The 26,221-nt window shown below is 32.7% G+C and overlaps 2 protein-coding genes across 3 annotated transcripts in view; one reads left to right on the top strand and one right to left on the bottom strand.

The window, feature by feature from the left end:
• Positions 1–6,822: 6,822 nt before the first annotated feature.
• Positions 6,823–12,168, top strand: LOC110029466 (vacuolar protein sorting-associated protein 2 homolog 2-like). The gene is made up of 11 exons (XM_020731772.1): positions 6,823–7,027; positions 7,240–7,284; positions 7,746–7,780; positions 7,860–7,910; positions 8,120–8,224; positions 8,317–8,388; positions 8,505–8,576; positions 10,773–10,853; positions 10,994–11,029; positions 11,154–11,215; positions 11,906–12,168. Exons 1-11 carry the CDS (start codon positions 6,994–6,996, stop codon positions 11,973–11,975), a joined length of 663 nt encoding a protein of 220 aa, XP_020587431.1. The 5' UTR covers positions 6,823–6,993; the 3' UTR covers positions 11,976–12,168.
• Positions 12,169–12,840: 672 nt separating this feature from the next.
• The window catches only part of LOC110023291 (DNA repair protein recA homolog 1, chloroplastic), a 28,896-nt gene continuing 15,515 nt past the window's right edge, over positions 12,841–26,221 (bottom strand). For both annotated transcript variants that reach the window (XM_020722615.1, XM_020722622.1), the window contains exons 5-14: positions 25,116–25,178; positions 24,836–24,965; positions 20,580–20,665; positions 20,346–20,471; positions 20,154–20,258; positions 20,019–20,069; positions 19,145–19,207; positions 18,995–19,071; positions 13,940–14,012; positions 12,841–13,203 (exon numbers count right to left, since the gene is read on the bottom strand). In XM_020722615.1, coding sequence (XP_020578274.1) covers positions 13,102–13,203; positions 13,940–14,012; positions 18,995–19,071; positions 19,145–19,207; positions 20,019–20,069; positions 20,154–20,258; positions 20,346–20,471; positions 20,580–20,665; positions 24,836–24,965; positions 25,116–25,178 — 876 coding nt within the window. In that variant the 3' untranslated portion in view covers positions 12,841–13,101. The remainder of the gene's footprint in view (positions 13,204–13,939; positions 14,013–18,994; positions 19,072–19,144; positions 19,208–20,018; positions 20,070–20,153; positions 20,259–20,345; positions 20,472–20,579; positions 20,666–24,835; positions 24,966–25,115; positions 25,179–26,221) is intronic.

The raw sequence follows: 26,221 nt of genomic DNA, 5'->3' as shown, positions 1-26,221 counted from the left end.
CCCCCTAAAACTTTCATAGCATACAAAAAATATCACCTTTATTAGCTTTTAAAAAGTGAGATACACATCACCATGCAAGAGAAGGTGGCCTCTCTCTCTCTCTCTCTCTCTCTCTCTACATAGGTAAATAATTACATATAAGCAGGTCGTCCCGCGAATGAACTTGTCGCTCCGTGGTAGGGAGAATTCTAGTGGAGAGTAATGGTTAGAGCTTCAATGCACCGTATTCGGGGTCAGCGCTACGTATGTGAGGATGCACTGTTTCGTTGGTTATTTCGTACGGTGCTTCGTCGCAAGAAGTGGGCGAAGGTCCAAGATGATCGACAGTGTCCGATGAGTGCTAATCTATGATGGCTGAAGAGTGGTCGTCAACAGTGGTTGCCGCTGCATAAGCAAGAGCACGAGGTGTTTGTCAGATCGTCGGTGCAGAAGTGATGATGGGTTTTAGCTCATTCTCTAAACTTCAGTTATCTTAAGTTTCGAGTTCCAAGTCCCCTCTCAAGAGAAGGGTAGAGTTTTATTTATAGAGTTCTGATTACAGTTAATGAAAAAATCACAATTACTCTGGTCGAACATCTCTGAGAGATTCCAACGATCGGGAGATAATTGATGGACATTTGTTGTCTGAATGGAGCAATCTTGGATTCGTTGAATTCATTTTTTCGAGGTGTTTGATTCAACTAAAGCTCATCAGATTCGACATCCGTTTGATCTTCCAAAAATGCCTGAAAAACTTCTAAAAGTGACTTAATGGCTTAATCGAGGCTTGATTTGGCTCAGATTGACCCAATTATGATATCGTTGAGTCCCTCTAGTCGAGCTGGTCAGCGTGGCTATAAGTTTGTTGAAATCAAAGCACGACATGAATTTTGATCGAAGTTCAAATAATTTTTATTTAAACAATTATCGTGAGATATAAGTCATGTTTCAAGATTCATATCAAATTTATTAATAGTGTATCAAGTAGTATACTAGGCGTTCAGCACTTAGTGTACATAAATTACCACTTGTAAATGATATTCAAAATATGGTATTTAATGGATAATATCATCATGACTTTAAAGAATAGAACTCTAATTTGTAAAAATTATTTAATATATATAATTTAAAGATAGATTTTATAAAATTGTATTAATTAAAATTTCTGTTTAAATATAGATCAATTGATTGCAACAACAATCTCATTGTCATTAGGGTTGTCAATTTGGCTCGTTGTTCGTGAACAACTCGTGTTCGGCTCGTTAAGCAGCTCGTATTCGGCTCGTTCGTTAAGTCTAACGAGCCGAACACGAACAAATTTTTAAGCTCAAAATGTAAACGAGCCGAACACGAACAATAGTTTGTTCGCTTGTGTTCGGCTCGAAATGACTCGAAAAAAAAATGATATAATTTTTTATATAACAATATATTACATATATTAATTATATAATAATATATTATATATATTTATGTCTAAGTTTAAATCATAACACCTCATGTGACAATGTGGTTAGCGTCTTCTTTTGTATAGATTTGATCCAGGTTCGAATCCCACATTTTACATATATTTTTCTCAATTTAAGTTTAACGAACCAATTTCGAGCCGAACACTAATGCAAATATTTAAATCGAGCCGAACACGAACATACTATTCATGAGGTCATTTTGCAGTTCTCCAACAGTCACATGCGCCTCTTCATATTTATTTTTTGAGCCCACAAGTCCTGCATTTTGTACTCCTGTGGCCTTTTCGTTCAGACGATGGAGTTAGGGGTGTAAACGTGTGGAGTTGGGTCATGTTGAGCTCGAGCTCGACTTAGCAATCAGCTTGCGAGTTCGAATTAAAATTTTAATTTTTATGGGAGTTCATCAGAGAAGGTATTTGTGGCTGGAGAAGGAAGCAGATACAACGACTGTTCACTGGAAAATACATCAAAATGACTAAATATAAGACTAATCGAGTCAGCATGCAAGCCAATAAGCAGAGCCGGAACGAGCTCGAGCTCCTGGTCATAGCTCAATAAAGCCCGCTCGGCCGATTTACACCCCAAAATTGAGGATTATATGAAGATTTACATACATACTACTTAATATATCTGTCGTTATGGATCTAACTTAAAATTTAATTCTTACATTTCTGCCACCTTACCTATGCACATGTACTTCTTTTAAAAAGTTAAAATAATTAAATATATTTATGTGATTTAAAGATTTGGGTGGCATAAATGTAAAAACTAAAAATTAAATGCTGGATATGAAATAATGGGTGCAATGACGAGGGTTTATGCGGGTTTTTATTTTCCTTTTTTTTTTCTCTCTCCGGGTGGTTTCTACTTATCATGGGCTCAATAAGTGGGCTACCATGAAGGAGTTTCTATGGGCCTCATGGGCTAGGAGTCGTATTTACGAGCTTTATTTCACTGAAAAATATAAATATATAATATGTTTTAAAAAAGTACAGTATAAATATTGGAAATTTTTTTAAAATTTAGTTTGAAATAATATTTATCCTGTCAAAAAAACAATGATGACAGCAGTGAGGCGAGCAATTGGGGGTATATATGTAAATATCGCATTTACTTTCTGAAATGAAAAAATAGGGGCTTTTACACACATACCACTGATTCCAATATATTTACATATCTGATCTGTACTTTACTATTTTACATTTAGACCCTCCAAATCCTTATGTCACATAAAAAATTCCACTATTTTAAGTTTCAAAAGTGAAATACACAATTACATGTACATATAAGAATATATATATATATGTATGTATGTATGTATATGTATGTATGTATGTATGTATGTATATGTATGTATGTATGTATGTATGTATGACACTTGTTTAATGTATTATAAAATAACTGAAATAAAGTATTATTTTTACTTATCTTTTCACTAAACTCCGTTTTAGCTTTCTTCTTCTCTCTTCTATTCATATTTTTTTCTTGGTATCAGAGCAGTTATCGTCTAATTGCACCATGGGTTCCTTCTCCTAAACATCTACACGAGCAAATTAGCAACCCGCGATATCCTTCAACAAGAGAAAGGAGATAAGCATACAACATTAAAATTTTTTGCCTCACATCAAGAATGTGACCAACAAATCTTTAACTCAAGAAAACTATTTTGTTTGGAAGGTACAAATCGCCAACCCCTTATAGCTAATGCTTTTGACTATTTTTAGACAACACCACTCTTATTCCCTCAAGAGTCATTCAAGATGTGTTAAAATCCATATAATATTCTATGGCAACTCATGGATACAAACCTTGCGGTTACAATTTTCTCCACCATTTATCCCTCAATTCTTTCACACATCCTTCATCTCAACAACACAATTGAAATTTGGTGAACATTGGAATAGCATTTTCAATCCTTAAACATATCAAGAGTCATTCAATTCAAGAATAAACTCCATAATATCATACTGAAAGCTAATACATATCTCACTAGTATAAAGAATCTGGTGGACAATATTGCAGCGACAGGTTTCAAGATAGAAAATGAAGATATCATTTAATATACTTTAATTGGCCTGCCACCAAGTTTTCAAGGTTTTAAGACAGGCATTCAAACACAACTAAACCAAATAAGCTTGGAAAACTTTTACTTTTTATTACAGAGTGAGGAATGTAACTTATCTAATGAAACAACCAAAATTACCCAACAAATAACAATATTCACATATAAAAGCAAAGAAAGGTCTCAACCTCAAATAAGCTTTAACAAGAAATTCACCAACAACAAGAATCAACCAAACAACAACATATCAAAACCAAGAACCACTATGATAAGTCAAATCTGTAACAAAAACGAACATTCAACCGCACAATATTGACACTAAACCAATCTCCAATAAAAAACAAAACCTCCCTTTCAAGTTACTGCTCTCATAACTCAACTTAATGCCCGACCACATGATTGAGTTCTTGATACTAGTAACACAGCTCATCTCACTCTGCACATGAACAATCTACCTTACACAGGCTCGGAGAAAGTAGAGGTCGGAAATGTCAAAACAATTGCATTACTTATGTTGGAAATGACATCCTTCCAACCACTAATCGTAAGCTCAAACTACTTTTTTCAGGCACCTAAATTCTCTTATAATCTCATTTATGTTAATAAGCTAACAAAAGATAAACATTTTCAAGTTATGTTTAGTGCTAATACCTTTCATATTCAAGATTTAGCAACCAAGGAAATCTTTCTCATTGGAAGAGTTGATCAATGACTCTACTAGATAACTGCATTCAACATTGACACTAGTTGTATTTGGCATCAATGACTGGGGCACCCACACAACAAAGTCATGTCTATGATCTCTCACACACATCTTCAACTCAAAATTCCTCCAACTACTTTTTCATGGTATGATTGCTATCAAAATAAAATCACATACTTTTTTTTGCTAGCAGTTGTACCACTTATAATGTGTTAGAAATGCTACATTAAGACACTTGTGAACCTTTTCGCCATCCTTCTATTGAAGGACACAAACATTATGTTACGTTTATTGATTTTTTTTCTTGCTTTTTTTGGTGCATACATTTACGACAAAAATCTTAAACAACCACATATTTGATTTTCTCTGTGCAAAATTAAAAAAAATAAATTTAGTGCAAATGTAAAATACTTGAAAACTGATGATTCGATGAAGAAGGTGAATATATTTCAAACATTCTTAAAAATCATTTACAATATTAAGGAATCAAGCATCAATTTAGCTTAGCTGCTCTCAAACATCTTGATCTGAAGTTCAAATATTTAGGCCTACAACATCTCATGACTGAAGACCAACATGCTGATATTTTCATAAAATCACTTCAGACAAACAACATCAAATCGTTACTAACAAGTTGACATCACAAACCTAGACCATCACCTTGAAGAGGGCTAATAGGAGATCTGTTCCTCTTTTCCAAGTTTATCTTTTACCTTAATTGATGGGTTGCTTTTGCTCCCCTCCTCCTCTCTCCTTACGATCGCTCGAGCAGGCCTGAGGAAGCTCCAAAGATTTAGTTCTTCGGCTGTTTTGAGGAAAAGAGTTTTTATATCATTTATAATGTATGCAAAATTTGTTTCATACCCTCACTATTTATGACAAGTTTGTCAAGTAAAATGACTATATATCTGGCTGTTGCTTACCGTATTATGAAATGACTAAAAAAAAGTATTGTTTTTACTCATCTTTTCTCGATGCACCATTTCTATTTCACTTTTAAAAGTTAGCAATAAACAAATGTTCATACTTTCGACGTATATGCATGCAAATATGAATGATTGTATTAAACATTTAAATTTATAAGAGTTATGTTATATGTAAATGACTCAAAAATCTATTGTTGTGTTGGTGGGAGATTAATCCAAGACTTTCACCATAACCTCCAAGCCCTTACCAATCTAATTCAATCATATTAACTGCTTACAACAACATTCTTTAATACATATAGCGATTAAAAATTGTAAAAGTATTGCAAATTTGATTGTGTATTAGAATAAAATAAAATTTTATTGCTCAAATTGCTCAATTATCAATTAGAAAGGTTTTTAAGGGCTTTTAAGGAAAAAAAAAACTTTTTGAATATTATGAGTTAAATTTGCTCATAATGAATTGTCTATCAAATACAATTATTTTAATATAAATATAATGTAATAACTTCAATATTTTACTTATGGGACACTTATATACATACCATACAATTCTTATATATTTACAATTCAAAGACATTAACATTCATATTTGCATGCATATCACTCAAATTTAACATCACATAAACAATACCACCACCATCCCCATCTTAAAGGTAAATTACATTTTTCTAGCATGGCTTTACAATACCATAGTGTTATATGCATAAATATCAAACATTGGGTGTTAGATACTTAAATACATCAACATTGCGCCGTATGTATGCAACTAAGACACATAGGCTTTTTTTATTTTTTTAAATCAATGCAATAAGTATTTATAAGACTAACAATTACAGCGGTTTAAAATCTGCTACAATAAAAAAAATAAGAGATTTTAAAAAAACTCTTTTTTATTAATTGTTAACTAAAAAAACATAAATAAATAATACAATGACATTATGCTTATTTAATATTAACTGTGTGCTTAGTAGATATTAAAATTTTGAGGGAATAAAACATTATACTTATAGATTGCACGTGTTTTTAATTGTTCATACTTATATGTATATCACATCAATAAATATTCCTATTGTAATTTTTAAAAAATAAAACATAACTTCTATACAGGATTAAGGCTGTAAAAAAAGCTCGTTGTTCGCGAACAACTCGTGTTCGACTCGCTCGTTAAGTAAACGAGTCGAACACGAACAACTATTTGTTCGCTCGTGTTCGGCTTGTTTTAGCTCAAAATAAAAAAAAATATAATTATTTATATAATAATATATTATACATATTATTTAGGTAATAATATATTATATATATTTATATATATGTTTAAATCGTAACTGCTATTGTAGTAATGTGGTCATGCGCCTTGTATTGCATATATTTAATCTAAGTTCGAATCCAGCGCTCTACATCTATTTTTTCAGTTTAATTTTAACGAGTCAATTTAGAGCCGAACATGAGCCGAACACGAACACGAAAATATAAATCGAGCCGAACACGAACACACTGTTCACGAGCCGGTTTTGAACACGAGCAATTCGAATGAGCCGAACACGAGCTCAAACTCGGCTCCTTTACAGCCCTATAAAGGATGAGGGTATATATGTATATAAATTGTGGGTTAAATGTTATAAATACATAAAAAATGAGGGTATATATGTAAATCTTCCAAATTATTTTTGAAAATGCATACCTTTAGAAAACTACTAGTTACTAGAGGAGCGTGAGGGGTACCATGTGTGCAGCTCCCAAGCTTCTCCATATTTCTGTCGGAAGCCTCGAAACCCTACCGGACCCTTAAGCCTCGGTCTGCTGCAATAACATTCTTCCTTCACCGACGGAAGGATTATCGATTACGTGCCAGCTATGAATATTTTCAAGAAAAAAGTCACATCAAAGGGTTAGATTTCTTCATCTATGTTTTGCTCGACGAACTTAGGTTAAGAATTTGTTGAATTTGTTTTTCCTCCCATTTTTTTTTGCTTTTTAGTTACTGGGAGATTGTGTATTTGTGTTGGTTTAACATTTCTTGGGAGATCCGTTCTAATTTGTTTTGATTCCGTTTCGTTGCTCTATCTGATAGTCTCGGTTGTGTTGTTTACTGCATTGCAGATGCTCTTAGGAACAGTAAAAGAGAAATGACTGTTGCTACTAGAGGTTGGTTCCTTCTTCTCAGATTTTTTTACTTTTAGGACTGATAAAATTGAATTTGCAGTTGCGATGAAGTATTAAAGATCGACAGATACAGATTAGTGTTGAGGGAATAAGAAAGAGATGAGCTGATCAAAGAAAAAATAACTTGAAGTATGCAGATTGTGGAAAATACAGTTTACTTTAAATGTCACTATCAAGAGAATTGATGGGGGTGGTTGAATTTATGAATCTTATCACATTTAGTTAGGATAGGTTTAATGATGATGATGGCTAGGTTATGAGTATTTTTCTTAACTGTTTTTGGTAGATTTAGTGCGATTTTCTGTAGATGTCATGTTCGAAACCCATTTTTTATTTTCTTAATAATGATCTAGGAGTTAAACTGTAGAGATTGCTGCATTTTACGTCAGCCTAAATTTTTTTTAGGAATAGTAGAGATTTGATGCCATCTTGTCTGTTTTCAGGCATTGAACGAGAGATTGCTTCTCTGCAGTTAGAGGTCTGTTATGTCAACAGTCCTACTTAAAGAGAACATTTTTTGCTATCGTTAAATCTTTCTTCTGTTTGAATTCTTTCAGGAGAAAAAGCTGGTTGCAGAGATAAAGCAGACTGCAAAGACTGGAAATGAGGCTAGTGTGCTGAATTTTATTTCTTGCTTATCCTTTTTTTTAAACTTACATGTAATCGTAAAATGTTGTTTAATGCCACAAATGATATGCTTTTATTTGATCAATTTCCTTGACGGGGAAGCGAAAAGTTTCAAGCTGAAAGTTTCTACCTTTATATGATTCAGAATATTTAGGAATATTCTAATGCTAAGTCTGAGTCTGTTATCCAGGCTGCTACTAAGATCTTGGCTCGTCAGCTTGTACGACTGAGGCAACAAATAACTAATTTGCAGGGGAGTAGAGCTCAAATAAGAGGAGTGGCTACACATACACAGGTACGGAATTTTCAATTTTCATTAAATTCTATCTTAATGTCATCTGGTACTGTTTTCAAAAACTGATTTTAGAATTTGATTAAACTAACCAGGCCATGCATGCAAGCACTTCTGTTTCTGCTGGGATGAAAGGTGCAAGCAAGGCAATGGCAGCCATGAACAAGGTATGTGTGGCATGGTAACAAATGTTCAGATTGTTTTTAAGGATGATCTATAAGATACAGGAGCATGGTTTCAGATTAACATTTTTAGCTTATAAAAAATTGCTATTTTGTTTCAGGAGATGGATCCTGCAAAACAGGCAAAAATAATGAAAGAATTTCAGAAACAATCAACTCAAATGGACATGACGGTAGAACTCGAAAAATGTTTTTTAGTGTCTTCTTTTACAGTTCTATCAGTCTTTCTTTTATTGTTTGGAATTCTTACAAAAGTTTTCATTTTCCTGGACTTGTTGGCATGTGAATTCCACTCTTTTATTTTGTGCCGTGATCATGCAACTCCTTTTGCACCAAGGCCTTTGAGTTGCCAAGCTAACTTATCGGCATTCATTTACTGGAATATAGGATTAAGATGCTTTTAGAAAGTGAAAAGCAAACTTATCGGTATTCATTTATTGACATCACAAAGAAGTAATTTGTGTTAATTATTATAAGAATTTTGAATAGAAATGTTTTCTTTCAATTGCTATTATTTTGAGTTCATTCCGATCACTATAATCATTGCGCCGGAAGAGCTGTTTACTGATTAACAGTGTATGTTGACACATATGTGAACCTTAAGTTTTAAGTGCCATTGTCCTCTGAAATCCATCCAGCTGTGGTTTTGAGCTGCATATTCATTATTAAATCAATTTTTATGTTGTTTATTTCCCCAAAATTTGATCTTTTCTTTATTATGATTCTTTTATTCTGTATTCTACAAATGCTCATAAGATTTAGCATTCCAAGAAGTTTTTATATTTCTTTCTCTGAACTCATTTCAGCGTGTGGTGGAGGTCTTCCTAATCTGCATTAAACGATTGTTCCCAACTTTTACCTTTAAAAATCTTATTTTTACTATATTTTGGTTCATTTTATCTATAATATGATCTGAGCAAGACCAGTTACTCTATTGTTGTTTTTCTTCGACCATAAGGAAATTAGGGAATTCATGGTCTCTGTGTCCAATTTTTAATTGACCTTGTCCTTTGAATCCCATCCATTCACGATGAAAATCTGAATTTAACAAATGTTTGTGGAATTTATTCCTTCAAAACCATCTTCCCATTCTTTGTTCTGAATCTTCTGATTCTATTCATCAAACCTTTCCTCTTTCTTTGTAATTTTGCCAGAGCAACGTCACTAACTCCATTTGCATGTTTTGTGGTTCTTGGTCTTATTTCACTTCATTTACCATAAACAATCAGTAATTAAAAATAATTAAGTTTTACTCTTATCTGGCTCTATTAGAAATTTTCACTATTTGTGTGCGGCCCTATCCCAATCATCAGTTCAACTATTCTTTTGTGTGATTCTGCAAAATCATGCTAAACTTTGCTCTTATTATTTGGATCCATTAGAAGTTTGCTATTGCTCTGCACTGCATCCCACACTTCAATTCGATGACCCGTTCATGCGATTTTACAAAATCTTGCCTACCTTAAAGCTAGACCATTTTTATTGTGCTCACTTCTGAGTTCTGAAGTTCTTTCTCATTGCTTATTAATTTGGTTGGAATCTTCATTTCCAGAGAACCCTCTAAAATCTGAAATATGCAACCATCAAACAAAAGTATAACTTGGTATGTGAATGCTGATACAGTCACCTTCTCTTAATCTCACTAATTTCCTATTGTCCATGCATGGTTTTGTTTTGTAGTTTTCCTATTTACGCACATTCACACACACTCGCTCCATCATGCAGAAACAAATAAAAACGAATAAATTTTTTTGATATTGTACTATATATATTTTATGAGAACAAATGTTAACTGCCTCTCAAAAATAAAATAACTTTTCATCTCCGTTCGATAGTTGCTGTAGAGCCATTTAATTCTTCTCAATCTTTTGTTTAATTAAAGTGATTTTATTTTTTTTTTCAAAAAGTAATTTGTTTTCTATTTTTCACTATATATTACTCCAATAAATTATTATTTTTTTATTTTTTTTTAGTATGATTGAAAGAATAAGTATTTTTTGCAGTACATCTTTCTCCCACTATCTTTTTCTGAACTCCTAAAATTTACTATGTAAGGATTCTCTTTAAGTTGGCCTTAGACCTTATTAATTCCTAAACTTCATTCATGTGGTTCGGTCTGTCCCTTGATACCACTCGCAACTAAAGAGAAAGCAATTCCCACAACTGTGGTGTGAGTATATGAATATTTGTTTTCTAAATTTAATTAATGTTGTGTCAAGGGTGAAATCCACATCAACATCTATCATGTTTCCCTAAAGCTTCATATCTGTTGTTTAATGCAATTTATCGATATTAGAGCCATATAATATTTAATTTTTTGTTCTAAACTTTTGATTTATCTGAATCAAGCGAATCTACTCTGTTTTCAGCTTGAGATGATGTCAGAGGCGATTGATGAAACATTGGATAAAGATGAAGCAGAAGAGGAAACAGAGGAGCTAACCAACCAGGTAATCTTCAGACATTTTTGCAGGATAAAGGATTTGCTATTTTATACGACAATTGAAAACAGTATTTATTTGCTTTAGAATGTTTTTTTTTTAATTTCTAATTTTGGTATTGTTTTAATATTGATTTATGATGTGTTTAGGTCCTGGATGAGATTGGTGTGGACATTGCATCACAGGTACAAATGTTGTTTTACAGTAATCTTTTTTGGGGGGGTGTTCTGCAATAGTTTGTTTCTGTTTCTCTTCAACAAATTGAGAGTAAACTGAATATGTTTCATTTGGCTTTCAACCTTTTTGCAGTTATCATCAGCTCCTAAAGGCCGAATTGCAGTGAATAGCAAGAAGGTCGATAATGCTGCAAGGTAATAATTGCCTCTCCCCTTGTTTCTTTTATTTTGAAAAACTTTGGGAAATAGTGATAAATTTACATGGGGAGTTCCCAAATATTTTTCTGACGTTTTTCAATTATACAAATATGGGGAGCTTACATACCTACCACCCAATTCCTATGCTTTTTACATCACCACCCAAATCTTTCATATCACCAAAAAAAAAAAAAAAAAAAAAAAAAAAAAAGGAATTAAAAAGTCCCAATTATTGTGCATTGGTATATATGTAAAACGTGAAGTTTAGATGTTGGATATGTAAATACACAAGAATTGAGTGGTATATATGTAAATCTTCTTATAAATGTTTGTACCATGATGATGCAGATACATGTATGTTACTTTATGAATGGGAAGTTATTCCATTTAGTTCTGTGATAATAGAGAAATTTCAATTTATTTATTTGAGAAGTAAATATTTACTCTAATAAATAGGTATTTATACAGTAAAATGCCAAAATAGTCTTTTGATTATTTAATTGGGGCTGTTTTAGTCTCAGTGTTTTTAGAAGTGCAAAAATAGGCCTCATATTTTTTAAATTGGGCCGAAATAATCCCTATGAAGGATTATTAGAACTCAATTTTAAAATAGCCAGAAACTATTTAGCCTGTAACATTTTGCTTTCTCTGCCATTTTTACTGAAGACGGAGCATTGTGCGTTGCAGAACTGTAGCTCCGGAAACTGATGAGCTTGATGACTTGGAGAAGAGGTTGGCATCCTTGCGGCGAGCCTAGACTAAAGTATGGCCATTATATGCTACTGTTTCTGCTGTATGAAGTAGTTTCTTTGTATTCTTTGGATATTTTTTTTGTTCTCATAAATAGATGCACGTCTCTTAGTAGAAAGCCTTAGATTTATGATATACATTTGGTCAATCATTGGTGAATTGAGAGATTTTGTCTAGGGGATTTTATACATATGAATTTATGTATTTATATATGTCTAGTTTTTAATTTATTTATTTACATAACAGTAAATGTTTAAATGAGATCAAAATATATGCGTGATAATAGGTATTTATCAAGTTTAGTTTTTATTATATTTTTTATGATAATCATTTAGATATTTGATTGTTATTTAAATAAATTAAAAATTTTAAATGGTGGATATGTGAATGTATGAGAATTCAGTGGCGTGTAGAGGCCTATTTTATTTACCTATGCACTAACCATGCTAAGGTTTGCATCATTTATTAAATTTAATTTCAAAAAATACTATTTCAACTTTTGATTTTTAAAAGCTTCATATGTAATTTTTAAATTTTCATTTAAATTGAAAAATCAAAATTTACATTATATAAAATATTTGATAGAAACTAATGAAAAATTCATGAATTTAAATTTAATGTTATACATTTAACATATATAATTCATAATATTCATTCATAAATAAATAACCGAGCAATTTGAAAATCTGAAAATCTAGACAAATGTACACAACATAGCAACATAAAATTAATTAAGAAGTTTAGGCGCAGAACCTTCCAGCTACATCACCTTTTCTTCAATCAAAATTTATGCAGCCATACATCTTCCCAATTCTCATTATATGCAGCACCCTTTTGCTCTCAATTCCCTTCCAAAGATAAATATATAATAAAAACTTTAAAAAAAAAATCAAACAAAATCTCCCTTCGCTTAAAAACAACCAAGCTGCTTTCATTAAAAGCTCATTCATAAAAAAATAAAATAAACCATGACACAGCTCATCTCTTTCACACAGAATATGAAAAAAGAGAGAAAATGCCCCATTCAGACAAATTCTTCAAGCCATGACAAACAAATTTTATAACTTACCAGAAAAGTTGCGCCTGCGCCTGCGCCGGCACCGCCACCGCCACTGCATCAGTCCGATTTCATGTCATCTCTCATCTTGGTTAATTTCATCATCAATATTTGGCGACTGGTCATATGCTATGAGGCTCGTATGCTTGCTCCCTTCTGTCATTGCAGCTTTAACAGCCTACAGATAACAGTATAGATAAAACATAGCAGTGTTTAGAAGAATATGATGAGTTCCAAAGTTATATGCAATATATTCAAATGCTTATGGAATATAAAGGCACAGAAGTTGTAGCCATACAAGCTATCCATAACTGGTTAATGCACCAATTCTCATATATTTATAGAGAAAAGGGTCAAAAAGGTGCATTGACTCTCTTTCCTGAGTCCTTCTAGTCCCAAAGTCTATAAAACTGTCTCCCCATACTCTTTTAAATTTCAGAGCAAATCTTAAGTCCTATTATAATGCAACCATTTATAATTTTTCATAAATTAAATATTCGTAAAGAATGATTCAAAAACATCTTTAAGTGACCTCTTAACCCTTATCGCAAAAAAGGTTAGGAAGTCCTTCAATAAACTTCTGTTTCCAATATGGATGACCCGCATCACCAAGTTGCGTTACTTGCTTATAAATACAACTTTATCCCATCAAAAATGGGTTAAAGTTGGACATCTTTTGTAATAATGATTTAGTTTTCTCACCATTAACTTTGTTTCTTTTCGTTTCTTTGCTGGGTATCGTATAATCACTTTTACAATAACACAGAGCAGAAAGTGATACTGGCATCAGCAAATAACGTAACAAAAAAAGAGATTGGACAAATTCCTACTAATTACTAATGGGAAATGGATTTCGGAAGATTAAAATTTCCACAGCTTGCGGTAATTAATATTTTCATAGTTTGCGGGCATACCTTCTCAATATCACTGAATATGAGGGGGTTTTCTCTGAGAAATTGCAGAGCTTTGTCCCTGCCTTGCCCAAGTCTAGTAAAATTGAAAGAAATAAAAGGATTTTAGAAATTACAAGAAGAAAACACTGAAATATGTTATTTTCCGTAATTTTGTTATTTTCAAATGTTTCCCCTTAATAGATCAATCAGCACATTTACATAAAAGAGATTGGCAATGCATGAGAAGATATAAATAGTCAAGAGTTTCATATAGATTCTTACAATGCATGTAAGAGTAACAATTTCTCATGAACTGCATAATCAAAGTGAGATTTTTAATGGGTTTATGAATCTTATCTTTGTCCTCCAATAAGGCTAAATGATTTTTTTTAAAAGAGAAATATGATAAAAATGATATCCTAACAATTTATTGAGTAAAAGGTCAATTTAGTCTCCAGAGTAGAGTCCAGGCAATAGTTAAATAGGAATAAAAATGGTCCCCAGACATGGCTATTATAGTCCTCATTAAAAATATCCAGGGACTACTTTTAGGGATGTAAATTAAAAAAAAAGCTCATTGACCTCAAGAAGCTTATGCTCAGCTCATTAAGTACCCTCATGTTTGAATCATTCGTTAAGTTGCTCATGTTCGAATCATTCGCTAAGCGAGCCAAATATCATAAATTTTTTAAGCTCGTATTATGAACAAGCCAACAAGAACAACGCTTTAATAACTGTGTTAGATCTGTTTTAACTCAAAATATAAAAATTATATCGATTATTTATATAGCAATAAATTATATATACTTATATCTATTGACCGTTTGATTTAAGAAAAAAAGAGGAAATAAAGAAATAACAGTATAATTTAATTAATTATTTACTTACCTCTTTCCCACCTATTGAAGCCCACGCGAACGTGTATTCACCACTCCCACTTCTACTCGGTTACAAGCAAACAAACCAAGGGGCATTGGCTCATTAGCACGGTTTCCTTCCTTGAGGGTTCAAAGCTTTCATGTTTTCCTTTTGTGGCAATAAGCCGTCTCTATCGCTCGTTCCCGATTCCTTTCTACTGTAGACCTCCGTCTGCTTCGTTCATTTTCAGTTTCAAAATCCATGCAAAGTAAAGGTAACTATTCTTACTCGTATTTTCTTTTCGTTTTCTTCACTGTGCGCATCACCACTGTTCCCCTTCCCCGCGCCTGGAACCTACGTGATGTTGTCGCAATTAGGCGTACAGGGGCCCGAAACTTCCAATTTTCCTGCTCATTCCCGATTCAAACCGCAAAGCGTCTACACGAACCTTTCTTCTTCTTCGATGTTGTGATCTTCCCTGTCGCACCTTCTTCTTCTCGCAAAGCCCAGTTGATTTCCCTCTGCCCGAAGCCCTCGCTGACGATGACGGCGCACGCGATCCCTGTGCTGTGATCCGTCGCGACCTTCTAGCGCCGAACCTTGCGATCACTTTTCCACCCTAGTATCGCACCACTCGAGCTCCTCTACCTGCTGCGTCTCCCTGCCGCTATTCCCTCACCGAAGTAGAGCACGGTTCTCCCTTATCCTCCATTCGACCGCAAAGTACCCGCGGGAAAATTATCAACTCTGTTTGGAGAGTTCTTTTAAAAGCAGAGCTTCTGCAACAATTTGGGGTAATTGGGGAAATTGTTGAGAAATCCTCCATTGGAAAGCAAAGTATCTGATAGGTGGGGGAAAATTGTTAACTAGCAAGTTCCACGCACCTGTTTTAATATATTTATGAGTTAAATGTAGGTTACAGGAAGATTACAATGATATAACGCGGATATAACCCTCAATATCTTTCATGTAACTTACCTAACGCGAGCATAAGTACGTAAATATTAGGCTTTATTCAGGTACAATTTTGGTGCTGTGGGTAATTTTTTTTTAGAAAATCTCTATTTGAGAGAAAAGTACACATTAGGTGGTAAAAAACTCAAACTCGTCTGGAGAGTTATTTTTAAAATCAAGGGGTCTTTGTTTACAAATTAACCTTTCCTGCAGGTAAATTGAAGACTCTCGTCATATCTTTTGAGATCACGCGTTAAATACGTTTTAGCCTGTTGTTGCGTCTTTTGAGACTGCGAGATGAAAATTATAATTTTGCCTTCAATCGCAGCGTCGTATAATACTGACCAGCAATTCTTCTCAAATAGCTGGGAAGATCAACATTCTCCCGTGCTCCCTAACAGGGGTTGAAGCTGGAAGGTTGCCAGATTTTCGGGTGATTTGAACTTGTAATCGCTTTAGAGTATTTGGAATTTGGCCTTTAAAATTATATATATATATATATATATATATATATAACATTTTAATTTTTAAAATCATTAGGAAATTTTAGGCTCTTCGGGTTTTAAACTATCGGGAATCCAGACTTTTAAATATCTAGACTCTTTAGACTTAAAAGTAATCAAATTCAAAAGTTCTAAAATTTTTAGGCTCTTAGGGCTTTTAAAGATAAAAATCAATTTTTTGGGTTTTTCAAACTTAAATTTCTAAGGCTTAAAATAAAAGTCAACGAGAACTTTTAAATTTAAGTCTCAATGGTTAAATTAGCCTAGAGTTAAGCCTTCAAAATTAAAAGCAAACAAAAGACTAAACTCTTAAGTTTGAATCATTTAAATTAACCCAAATAGTAAGTATTGGTGCTTTCAAAGATAACCAAATACACTTGGGGGGCTTAGCTTAATTTGAAGTTGAAGTACCAAAATTCATAAGGCTAAGCTTAAACTGAAATTTAAATACCCCAAATCGAGAAGCTAAGTTTGATTTAAAAAAAATCTGCCACCAGATTAACAATATATCTACTAGCAAAGAGAAGACTGTTCTTCTTAAAAGCCTACAATCATAATAATTTTGAAATACTTTAAGCTCCAAATGACTTCAAATTTTATAAAAATCTCATGCTTATTGCCCAAGTTTAATGTGATATCGTGAAATGTGAGACCATCCTTACGACTTAGAAGAGTTCCACTTGAGATTTTTTGTAAAGTCCATATTAAGTTCATAACTTAAAATTCATGCAAGTCTTTAACGCTTATAAAAAAATATTCAAATATGTGAAATTGAAATACCGGCATGTGCTCCGACTACAATATCAAATGTTTAAATACGAAGTTTGAGAATGTTGCGCGGGCTAATTGGGCTGCCTTGCCTATAAAGCAGGGTTGTAAGTCACAACTAGCTAATCCGTCCTCCTCGCAAGGACTGCGTTGACGAGTCTAGTAAATTTGATAAATGTTCAAATCCTAAAGATAATAGTTTACAAATCCAAATTACCTAGTCTGATCCTCCTTATAAAAATAGGAGTCGACAACACTTATATTTTAAGAAGTTTAAATTAACTCTCCGATTATGACCATGTTGATCGAAGAGTCTAGCCGAAGGGGTCAATCTCTAAAATCAAGCTTTTTCAAAAATAATCAACTAATATGAAAGTACAATTTAATCATTTAAGAACTAAAAAAAATCCATCCACTCTTCGCAAACAGTTTGTTGAAGGTGACAAATTTCTGATTAATTTCAGCTCACAAAGAGCAAATCCCATATCAAATGTATCAATATATTAACAATTAAAGTAATTACATGCCAGCAAAGGCGTGACCAGAGTCCTCTGTCCACGAGATTCAGCCGCCAAATGACACCACAAAATATCGGTTACGACCAGAGCCCTCTGACCGGGTGATTGCAGCCAAATGACACCATCATATTACGATCATGGTCGCAGCCCGTATGTTTCCCAACGACCTTTTACCCCTTTAAAACCTTTCGTTAGCTAATTTCAATTTAAATTTGTCCTCTTAGACAAACATTCACCCCATTTCTACAAGGATATCTTAGACGACACAACCTATGACTACTGATAAGAATCCTTCTGTCAAATTGGGTCGACCACCTTCTCTGATTAAGTATATCAAAGACTATGGCGGCCCAGAATGACGGAATCATGAAATATTGATTGGGTTTGGTCTTCATTTCCTCATTATTCACTTTAAGCTTCAATTGGTAATTCTACAATTTAAATTATAAGTCTGTTGTATTATATGTTGAATACTCAATTCTTAATGACTAACCATAATCGAAAGTGTTCTCCTATTATTCGGAGGGGTGATTAATCATAGGGGCTTACACGTATGGGAAAACTAAATAAAAAAATTCTCGCTAAATGAGGGCAAAATCTCCGAGTAGTGTCTTATCTACAATCCAATCTGTCTTCTGAAAATTCCACTCTTCAAAGCCTCTCAAAACATAAAAAAAAATAAATGCAAATGCAGTCTCATGAAGAGTAGTTATTGAATTTTCGGAGCCCACAATATCTAAATTAAAATCATCATAGCTCGTGTGATCATATGATTCTGTATTTTTATTGCATAGAAACGGTGCAGATTCAAATTTAATATCCTACATTTATTTTTCTAATTAATTTAAACGAGTTAATTGAGCCGAACTCTAGCTGAAAACAAAAAACAAACATTTTTTTGAGCTCAACATGAAGAAACGGTTCACAAGCCATTTCAAACACAAGCCAATTTGAAGGAAAAAAAAATATAAACGAGTCGACCACAAATACATGTTCAGCTCGCTCAAGCTCAGCTTGTTTACACCCCTAATTGTTTTAGTCCTTATTTAAATATCGTGGGGAGTATATTAGCCTTCTATATAGTATATTGCCCATTTTGACCACTTGCAAATAGGCAAAAGACTATTTTAGCTCTTTTCCCAAATGTTTAACATCATAAACCTTCATATTTACATGTATATCACTCAAATGTTTAACATCATATTGAAATAATCACCATCACTATATTTTAAAAGTGAAATATACTTTGTCATGCATAGATTTATGACAGCACGGTATTATTGTAAATGTCAAACTCAGCGTGTTAGATATGTAAATACAAAGGAATTGCGGGGTATGTGTGTAAATTATCCTAAAAAAATGATAAAAAGCATGTGAAGATAGCATTTCAAAATGAAATTTGAGACGGCCACTGAGAAATCTGTCAAGAAAATTAATTAATTGTAGATCTGTACCAAAAGTAAAAAAATTGTAACCTGTGATCTCCAAAGCTGTACCATGAACCCTTCTTCGCTACAACGTCCATTGTTTCAGCACAATCTAAAACACAACCCTGAAGTTGATGTCATCAGTAGAATTATTCATTACATCAATAACTTGAATTTGGGCCTCAAATTCCACAATACCATTTTGCCGACTCCCTCCCCAAAAATGATCTCAAATTCTGCTTGCTTGTATGGCCTAGACACCTGAATAAAAGATAAAAACAACCTAATTCTTATGTATTTACACATCTAACACCTAAAGTTTGATATTTAAGCTTGCAACACTTTGATGTCATAAACCTATATATGATAACGTGTATTTTACTTTTAAAAAGTCAGCAACGGTGGTATGTTTGTGATTAGTTATAAATTTTACTGTTATTTGTTATATGTATGTAAACGCCCCTAAATGAAAATAATAATAATGAATTGCAAACAAATCATGCATTAATTCACTGTAACACGCATAATAACAACTCTAATGCAAGCTTTCATTAAAAATTAAACTTCAAAGAGCCATAATCATAACATATGAACTTTTTTAGTTGCAATAAACACTTGCTTAATTTGAATCATGATGAAGTTTTGGAGGATTTACGCACATATCATAGAATTCTAACACCTGCATCTTTATTTTAACTTGTACAACATTCTAATATCTAAATCACATGAAAATATATATATTCGACAATATATTTCAATTAAGATAAGTTAGTTTTAGAGGTATTTTTTATATGATTTAAAGATTAGAACATTATATGAATAAATATACAAATTTAGGCGTTAGATATGTAAATATATAAAAATTCTGTGGTACGGAAGTAAAATCTCCCTAGAAGTTTTTTCACCAAAACAAGTTCAAAATTTACACCTCATTGCATAGAAACATTAAAAAGCATGAATTTACTTGATCTTTTTTAAATGATTTAGCAATATTGAAAATGAATTGAATGCTTTGGATGGAGATTCGGCATGAACATTCGCTATAATACAGAAAGAGAACAATGTTACTCACTTTGCTTTTCTGAACTCTTACACGAACTTTTACTCCAATGTCTTCATCACCCTTTATAAAAAGAGCAAAATGAATTGAGTAGAAAACTACTGAAGTAAAGATGGTAGAAGTAAAAGAAAGTTTCTTCAAACTCACAGATTTAATCTTCCCGATAGGACGGATCTCAAGGCGAAGCGAAGCAAAAAATTTCAAAGCAATACCACCACTGGTAACTTCTGGATTTCCATAGAAAACCCCAATCTTGTCAAATCCAATAAAAAAGAGTGTTACAAGTGTGGAGATTCACCAGAAAAGAGATGGGGCTAAAGTTATGGGGGGTAATTAAACCTTATATCTTATCTGATTCAAAAAAATGAGGGTGCAGCCAGCTTTTGAAGCATTGCCTGACATTTTGCGCAATGCTTGACTCATCAAGCGAGCCTGTAGACCTATTTGTTGCATTCCGATCTCTCCCTAAAGCAAATAATGCATCGAAGTACATTGATCAATGAAGAGTGATTAATGATCTATGGTATAAAAGAGAGTTAAGGTGGAGGGTTAAGAGGTTAGAAATAAACTCACTTCGATTTCGGCCCTGGGGGTTAGTGCTGAAACAGAATCAACGCATATGAGATCTATTGCTCCAGATCTGCACATACGATCGGCAACTGAGATAAAAGTGTTAATTAAACATATTAGGATTTGTCTTATCAACCTTAATCACATAGAATTAATGTTCCAGATTTTACATTTCAAAAAAAGTTATAGCAAGAACAGAAAACTTAACTCTACTGTTTTGTATTCACCAAAGAAATAATAAGATGCATCAGCAAGTTGGGGGAATGGTCGGTGGAGGGTGAGAACGGCTATGGACAGAAAAGAGGAGCTGTGGAAGAAGTGCAGGGCTGCAGTTGTAGGGGCAGCAAGGCAGTAGCTGCGGCAAGGTGGCCGCAAATGCAGGGGGCAGCAAGGAGGGAGGCTGAGGCAAGGTTGGGAAGGTGCAGTTGCCGGGGTACAGCAGGGAAGGCACTGCAACAGGTTTGGTGGATTTCGATTGCAAAGAGACAACAAGGAGTGTCCAGGGGATCCTGCAGCAAGAGATGGTGCAAAGACAGCGATGTGGGGGTCCAATTCTATAGTAGATAGATATAAAAAAGTAATAACTATGATTTTCCTTTGATAAATTCACACGCGGCTAATTAATAGTTGCAGTAATATACAGATATGACGGTCCAATTCTCATATTTTTTGGAATTTTGTGTTGTCATACATTCAACGCAGCATTTAAAAATATGTTCCCAAAAATATAGAAGGTATGCTAATCGATGAGATTGTCAATATTAAAAGAGTTTGTAAAGCTAAAAATGTTGACTATTGTAGAGACCAGCTTAAATGAAGTATAATCACGCTTAAGAAATTTAAAATAATAAAATAAAACTATAAGCAATGATAATTAGTGACAAGTGGGCGATACATCATGATGATAATATAAACAAGACAAAATTTGTGAATAAAATTTTTTTGGATGATGTATGATGGGATACAAAGAATGAAATTATTGCTTTTACATAGCCTATATATGACACAATGAAAGAGACTGATATAGATAAGCATTGTCTCCACGTTGTCTATAATATGTGAGATTTTATGATAGAAAAAGTAAAATATATTATACATCAATACAAGAGAGAGAGAGAGACCATGAAGAATAATTTTTTTATAAAATATTATATGATATTTTAGTAGATAGATGAAATAAAAGCAACACTTTATTATTTAGCTCACTCTTTCGAACCAAGTATGATTTAATTTGAAGCTTATTCTTTATTAATACTACCTTAGATTCGTTATGTCACTTATAAGTGTACTTTTTATTAGATATTACAATCATATTTGGGAAAGAAAAAAATATAAATCATGTTGCTGCACATAAGGATATCAAATGAGATAAACAAATGCATAAAGAGAATTTTTTCAAATGTTCAAGAAAAAAATGATTAATTTGAAATTTACTAATTTTTTTGTATTTAGTGGTGCTTTTGCTGATTACGACTCCATAACTTCTAGAGCTATATAGATGGAAGGGTGTGGTGGACAATTTATATAACAAGTTCCCCACGAACATAGAATTTAACTTTCAAATTCTTAGCTCAATCGTGTTCATCATCTTGCTCTGAAAGAAATTGAAGCATCTATTCATTTATTAATTCATTTAGCAGGTGCAAAATCATTCCTCAATGATGTGTAGATTTAGTATTTGTACATACTAATCTTCGTCATCTAGCTAAGAGGAGCCCAAAAGATTCTAAGGGGGAGAAAAAATTATGGGATCCTGGTGGAGATATATTAGTATAATAGATGATATTGAAATACTTGAAATTATTAATCTTACTCTTGATGTGCTAGGCTTAGAAATGATAATTTTCGTTGATGAGGTTTAAGGCATCATTGATGAGGGCAATGGAGCTAACATTAATTATGACCCCATCGTTGAATACATTAACTCCAATCAGTAATGAGAGAGTTATTATATTTTGCTTCATTTTATTATGGATGCATTGACATTATGTATTTTGGTGATTTTCTTTATATTTTATATGTACTTTTGAAATTTTCAAAAGCATTTTTTATCATTATAAAGTTTTTCTAATGATTGCATACTTTATTTTGTGATGTATTTAGTATAAAATATTAAAAATATACATTTATATTAATAATTTATCACAAATAAAAGATGAATTCATCTCATATTATGTCATACTTTTTGCATTTATGTCGCGCTGTCATATTGTGTCGTGCGGTGTTCATGCCCCTGTGTCGTATTATATCATTTTGCGTCATAGAAGAAATATTTTATTTTAGTTTAATTTTAAGTGCAAATGCATAGTTTATAATAGATATAAAAAAATAATAACTATGATTTTCCTTTGATAAATTCACACGCGACTAATTAATAGTTGCAGTAATATACAATACATGACGGTCCAATTCTCATATTTTTTTGACTCCTTGTGTTGTCATATATTCAACACAACATTTAAAAATGTGTTCCAAAATATATAGAAGGCATGCAAATCGATGAGATTGTCAATATTAAATGAGTTTGTAAAGCTAAAACTGTTGGCTATTGTAGAAACCCGCTTAAATGAAGTATAATCGTGCTTAAGAAATTTAAACTAATAAAACAAAACTATAAGCAATGATAATTAGTGACAATTGGAGCATATATCATGACGATAATATAAACAAGACAAAATTTGTGAATAAAAATTTTTTGGATGATGTATGATGGTATAAAATGAACAAAATTATTGCTTTTCATAGCCTATAAATGACACAATGAAAGTGACTGATATAGATAAGCATTGTCTCCATGTTGTCTATAACATGTGAGATTTTATGATAGAAAAAGTAAAATATATTATACATCAATACAAGAGAGAGAGAGACCATGAAGAATAAATTTTTTACAAAGTCATATATGATTTTAAGTAGATAGATGAAATAAAAGCAACACTTTATTATGCTCACTCTTTCGAACCAAGTATGATTTAATTTGAAGTTTATTCTTTATTAATACTACCTTAGATTCGTTATGTCACTTATAAGTGTACTTTTTATTAGATATTACAATCATATTTGGGAAAGAAAAAAATATAAATCATGTTGCTGCACATAAGGATATCAAATGAGATAAACAAATGCATAAAGAGAATTTTTTCAAATGTTCAAGAAAAAAATGATTAATTTGAAACTTGCTATTTTATTTTGGATTTAGTGGTGCTTTTGTTGATTACAACTCCTTAACTTCTAGAGCTATATGGATGGAAGGGTGTAGTGGACAATTTATATAGCAAGGTCCCCGCGAATATAGAATTTAACTTTCAAATTCTTAGCTCAATCGTGTTCATCTTCTTGCTGTGAAAGAAATTGAAGCATTTATTAATTTATTAATTTATTTAGCAGGTACAAAATCATTCCTCAATGATGTGAAGATTTAGTATTTGTACATACTAATCTTTGTCATCTAGCTAAGAGGAGCCCAGAAGATTCTAAGGCAGAGAAAAAATTATGGGATGCTGGTGGAGAGTATAATAGATGATATTGAAATACTTAAAAGTATTATTCTTACTCTTGACGAGCTAGGCTTAGAAATGATATTTTTCGTTGATGAAGTTTAAGGCATCATTGACGAGGGCAATGGAGCTAACATTAATGATGACCCCACCGTTGAATACATTAACTCCAATCAGTAATGAGAGTGTTATTATATTTTGCTTCATTTTATTATAGATGCATTGACATTATGTATTTTGGTGATTTTCTTTATATTTTATATGTACTTTTGAAATTGTCAAAAGCATTTCTTTATCATTATAAAGTTTTTCGAATAATTGCATACTTTATTTTGTGATGTCTTTAGTAGAAAATATTAAAAATATACATTTATATTAATAATTTATTACAAATAAAAAATGAATTCATCTCATATTATGTCATACTTTTTGCATTTATGTGGCGCCGTCATATTGTGTTGTGCGGTGTTCGTGCCCCGTGTCTGTGTCGTATTATATCATTTTGCGTCATAGAAGAAAATATTTTATTTTAGTTTAATTTTAAGTGCAAATGCATAGTTTATAATAGATATAAAAAAGTAATAACTATGATTTTCCTTTGATAAATTCACAGGCGGCTAATTAATAGTTGCAGTAATATACATAAATAATGGTCCAACCTCTGTCTAGGCATCATCTAGATAGTTCGTAAGAAAACATTGTTGGAACAATGGCGAATGGCGTATCAATATACAATTCAAATCAAGAATGAGAAATACTTACTTTCTAATGCCATTTCTCCATTATCTGGCTGGCAGACAATCAAATTCTCTATATTTACTCCCAATGCCCTCGAGTAAGCTGGGTCAAAAGCATGTTCTGCATCCACTAGCATAGCATTCCCTCCCAAGTTCTGCTTATTTATCATGCCAACAATAATGTAAGGATATTACCAAAGAGAACTATGCTAGCTACAAATAGTGCAACACCAAAAAAGCTAATAATATTGCTTTTGAAGCGAAATCATAAAAGATGCCTTTTGTTTGATAAAAATATTACAAACCTGCACTTCTGCAATTGCATGTAGAGCTAGAGTGGTTTTTCCGCTACTTTCTGGACCAAATATCTGTTAAAGGCAATCAGTCGCCATAATTTAGCTCAACATTAAGTTACTAGTTGAAAAATATTAATAAGCAATTTCTTTGGGTGTGATGGTGAAGATAAGAATACAAGATAATGTGAAGTTCATGACCACAAAGTACAAAATCCCACAAGTCACGGTGGACGAGTTCATGGTGGTGGGGTATATGTGGCTCCAATGTCACCAATTGGTATTATCCAAATTTTTTTTTTATATGTGGCTCCCGAGTGCTCGATAATATTATAACGCCATCTACACCTTTGTAGAAGAGCATCTCTTATACTAATATAAGTATTCATCATTGAGTTGGGCAGAAGATTATGTAAGGTATGTTTAATTGACATATTATTAATAACCATTTACAAATAGAAGTCGTTAAAGAGCTTTCTATTTTGAAGAAGACAAGTGGTGGTTGATTCCAACTACTCAATCCTAATTTTTATTTTCTGATTCAACGGTATGAACAGGTGTTTTATGTCCAAAAGTCTCTAGAATTTGCAGTGTTATCAAAAGTACTAAGCATATTCAAGGGGATATGATTACCAAACAGTTGACCTATAGAGGAGCCGATCCTCCCTGGACCGGCTGAAATAGAGGAGCCGATCCTCCCTGGACCGGCTGAAGATAGCATAATTGACCCATAGATGAGCAGACAGGACCGGGGCAAACAGAGAGAGCCACAAAAGAAAGAAAGGGAGGACGGGGGTCCAGTAGGGCCATAATCACTTGTGCAAAGAGATCAAATTAAGAGAGTTTGGAGGAAAAGTTTTTGAAATGCTGGGAAGGGATTCTATTAAAAGGAGAACCTAAGGTTTTGCATTTTTTTATGCATGTTTTTGTTATGTGTCGGCCTTTTTTTTTTTTTTTTTTTTTTTTTTTTTTTATTTTTTTAATTTTTTTTGCTGTACACCTCTTTTTTTTTTTGTGAAAATGATATTTTTTATTTTAGAAAATAATGAGACCGGATATACCTCATATGTCTAATAGTTTAAATAGTTGAGCATGATACCACAAGTGATATATCATCT

Source organism: Phalaenopsis equestris, unplaced genomic scaffold (assembly GCF_001263595.1).
Source record: "Phalaenopsis equestris unplaced genomic scaffold, ASM126359v1 Scaffold000002, whole genome shotgun sequence".
Lineage (NCBI taxonomy): Eukaryota > Viridiplantae > Streptophyta > Magnoliopsida > Asparagales > Orchidaceae > Phalaenopsis > Phalaenopsis equestris.
The sequence above is the reverse complement of the archived record's forward strand: the minus strand, read 5'-3'. Positions and strand labels throughout refer to the sequence as shown.

Excerpts from the sequence above, each read along its gene's own strand:
- LOC110029466 (XM_020731772.1), top strand. The coding sequence starts at position 6,994 with ATGAATATTTTCAAGAAAAAAGTCACATCAAAGG. Across the intron at positions 7,028-7,239 it reads GAAAAAAGTCACATCAAAGG|ATGCTCTTAGGAACAGTAAA; the intron begins GTTAGATTTCTT and ends ACTGCATTGCAG. Across the intron at positions 7,911-8,119 it reads CTGCAAAGACTGGAAATGAG|GCTGCTACTAAGATCTTGGC; the intron begins GCTAGTGTGCTG and ends TCTGTTATCCAG.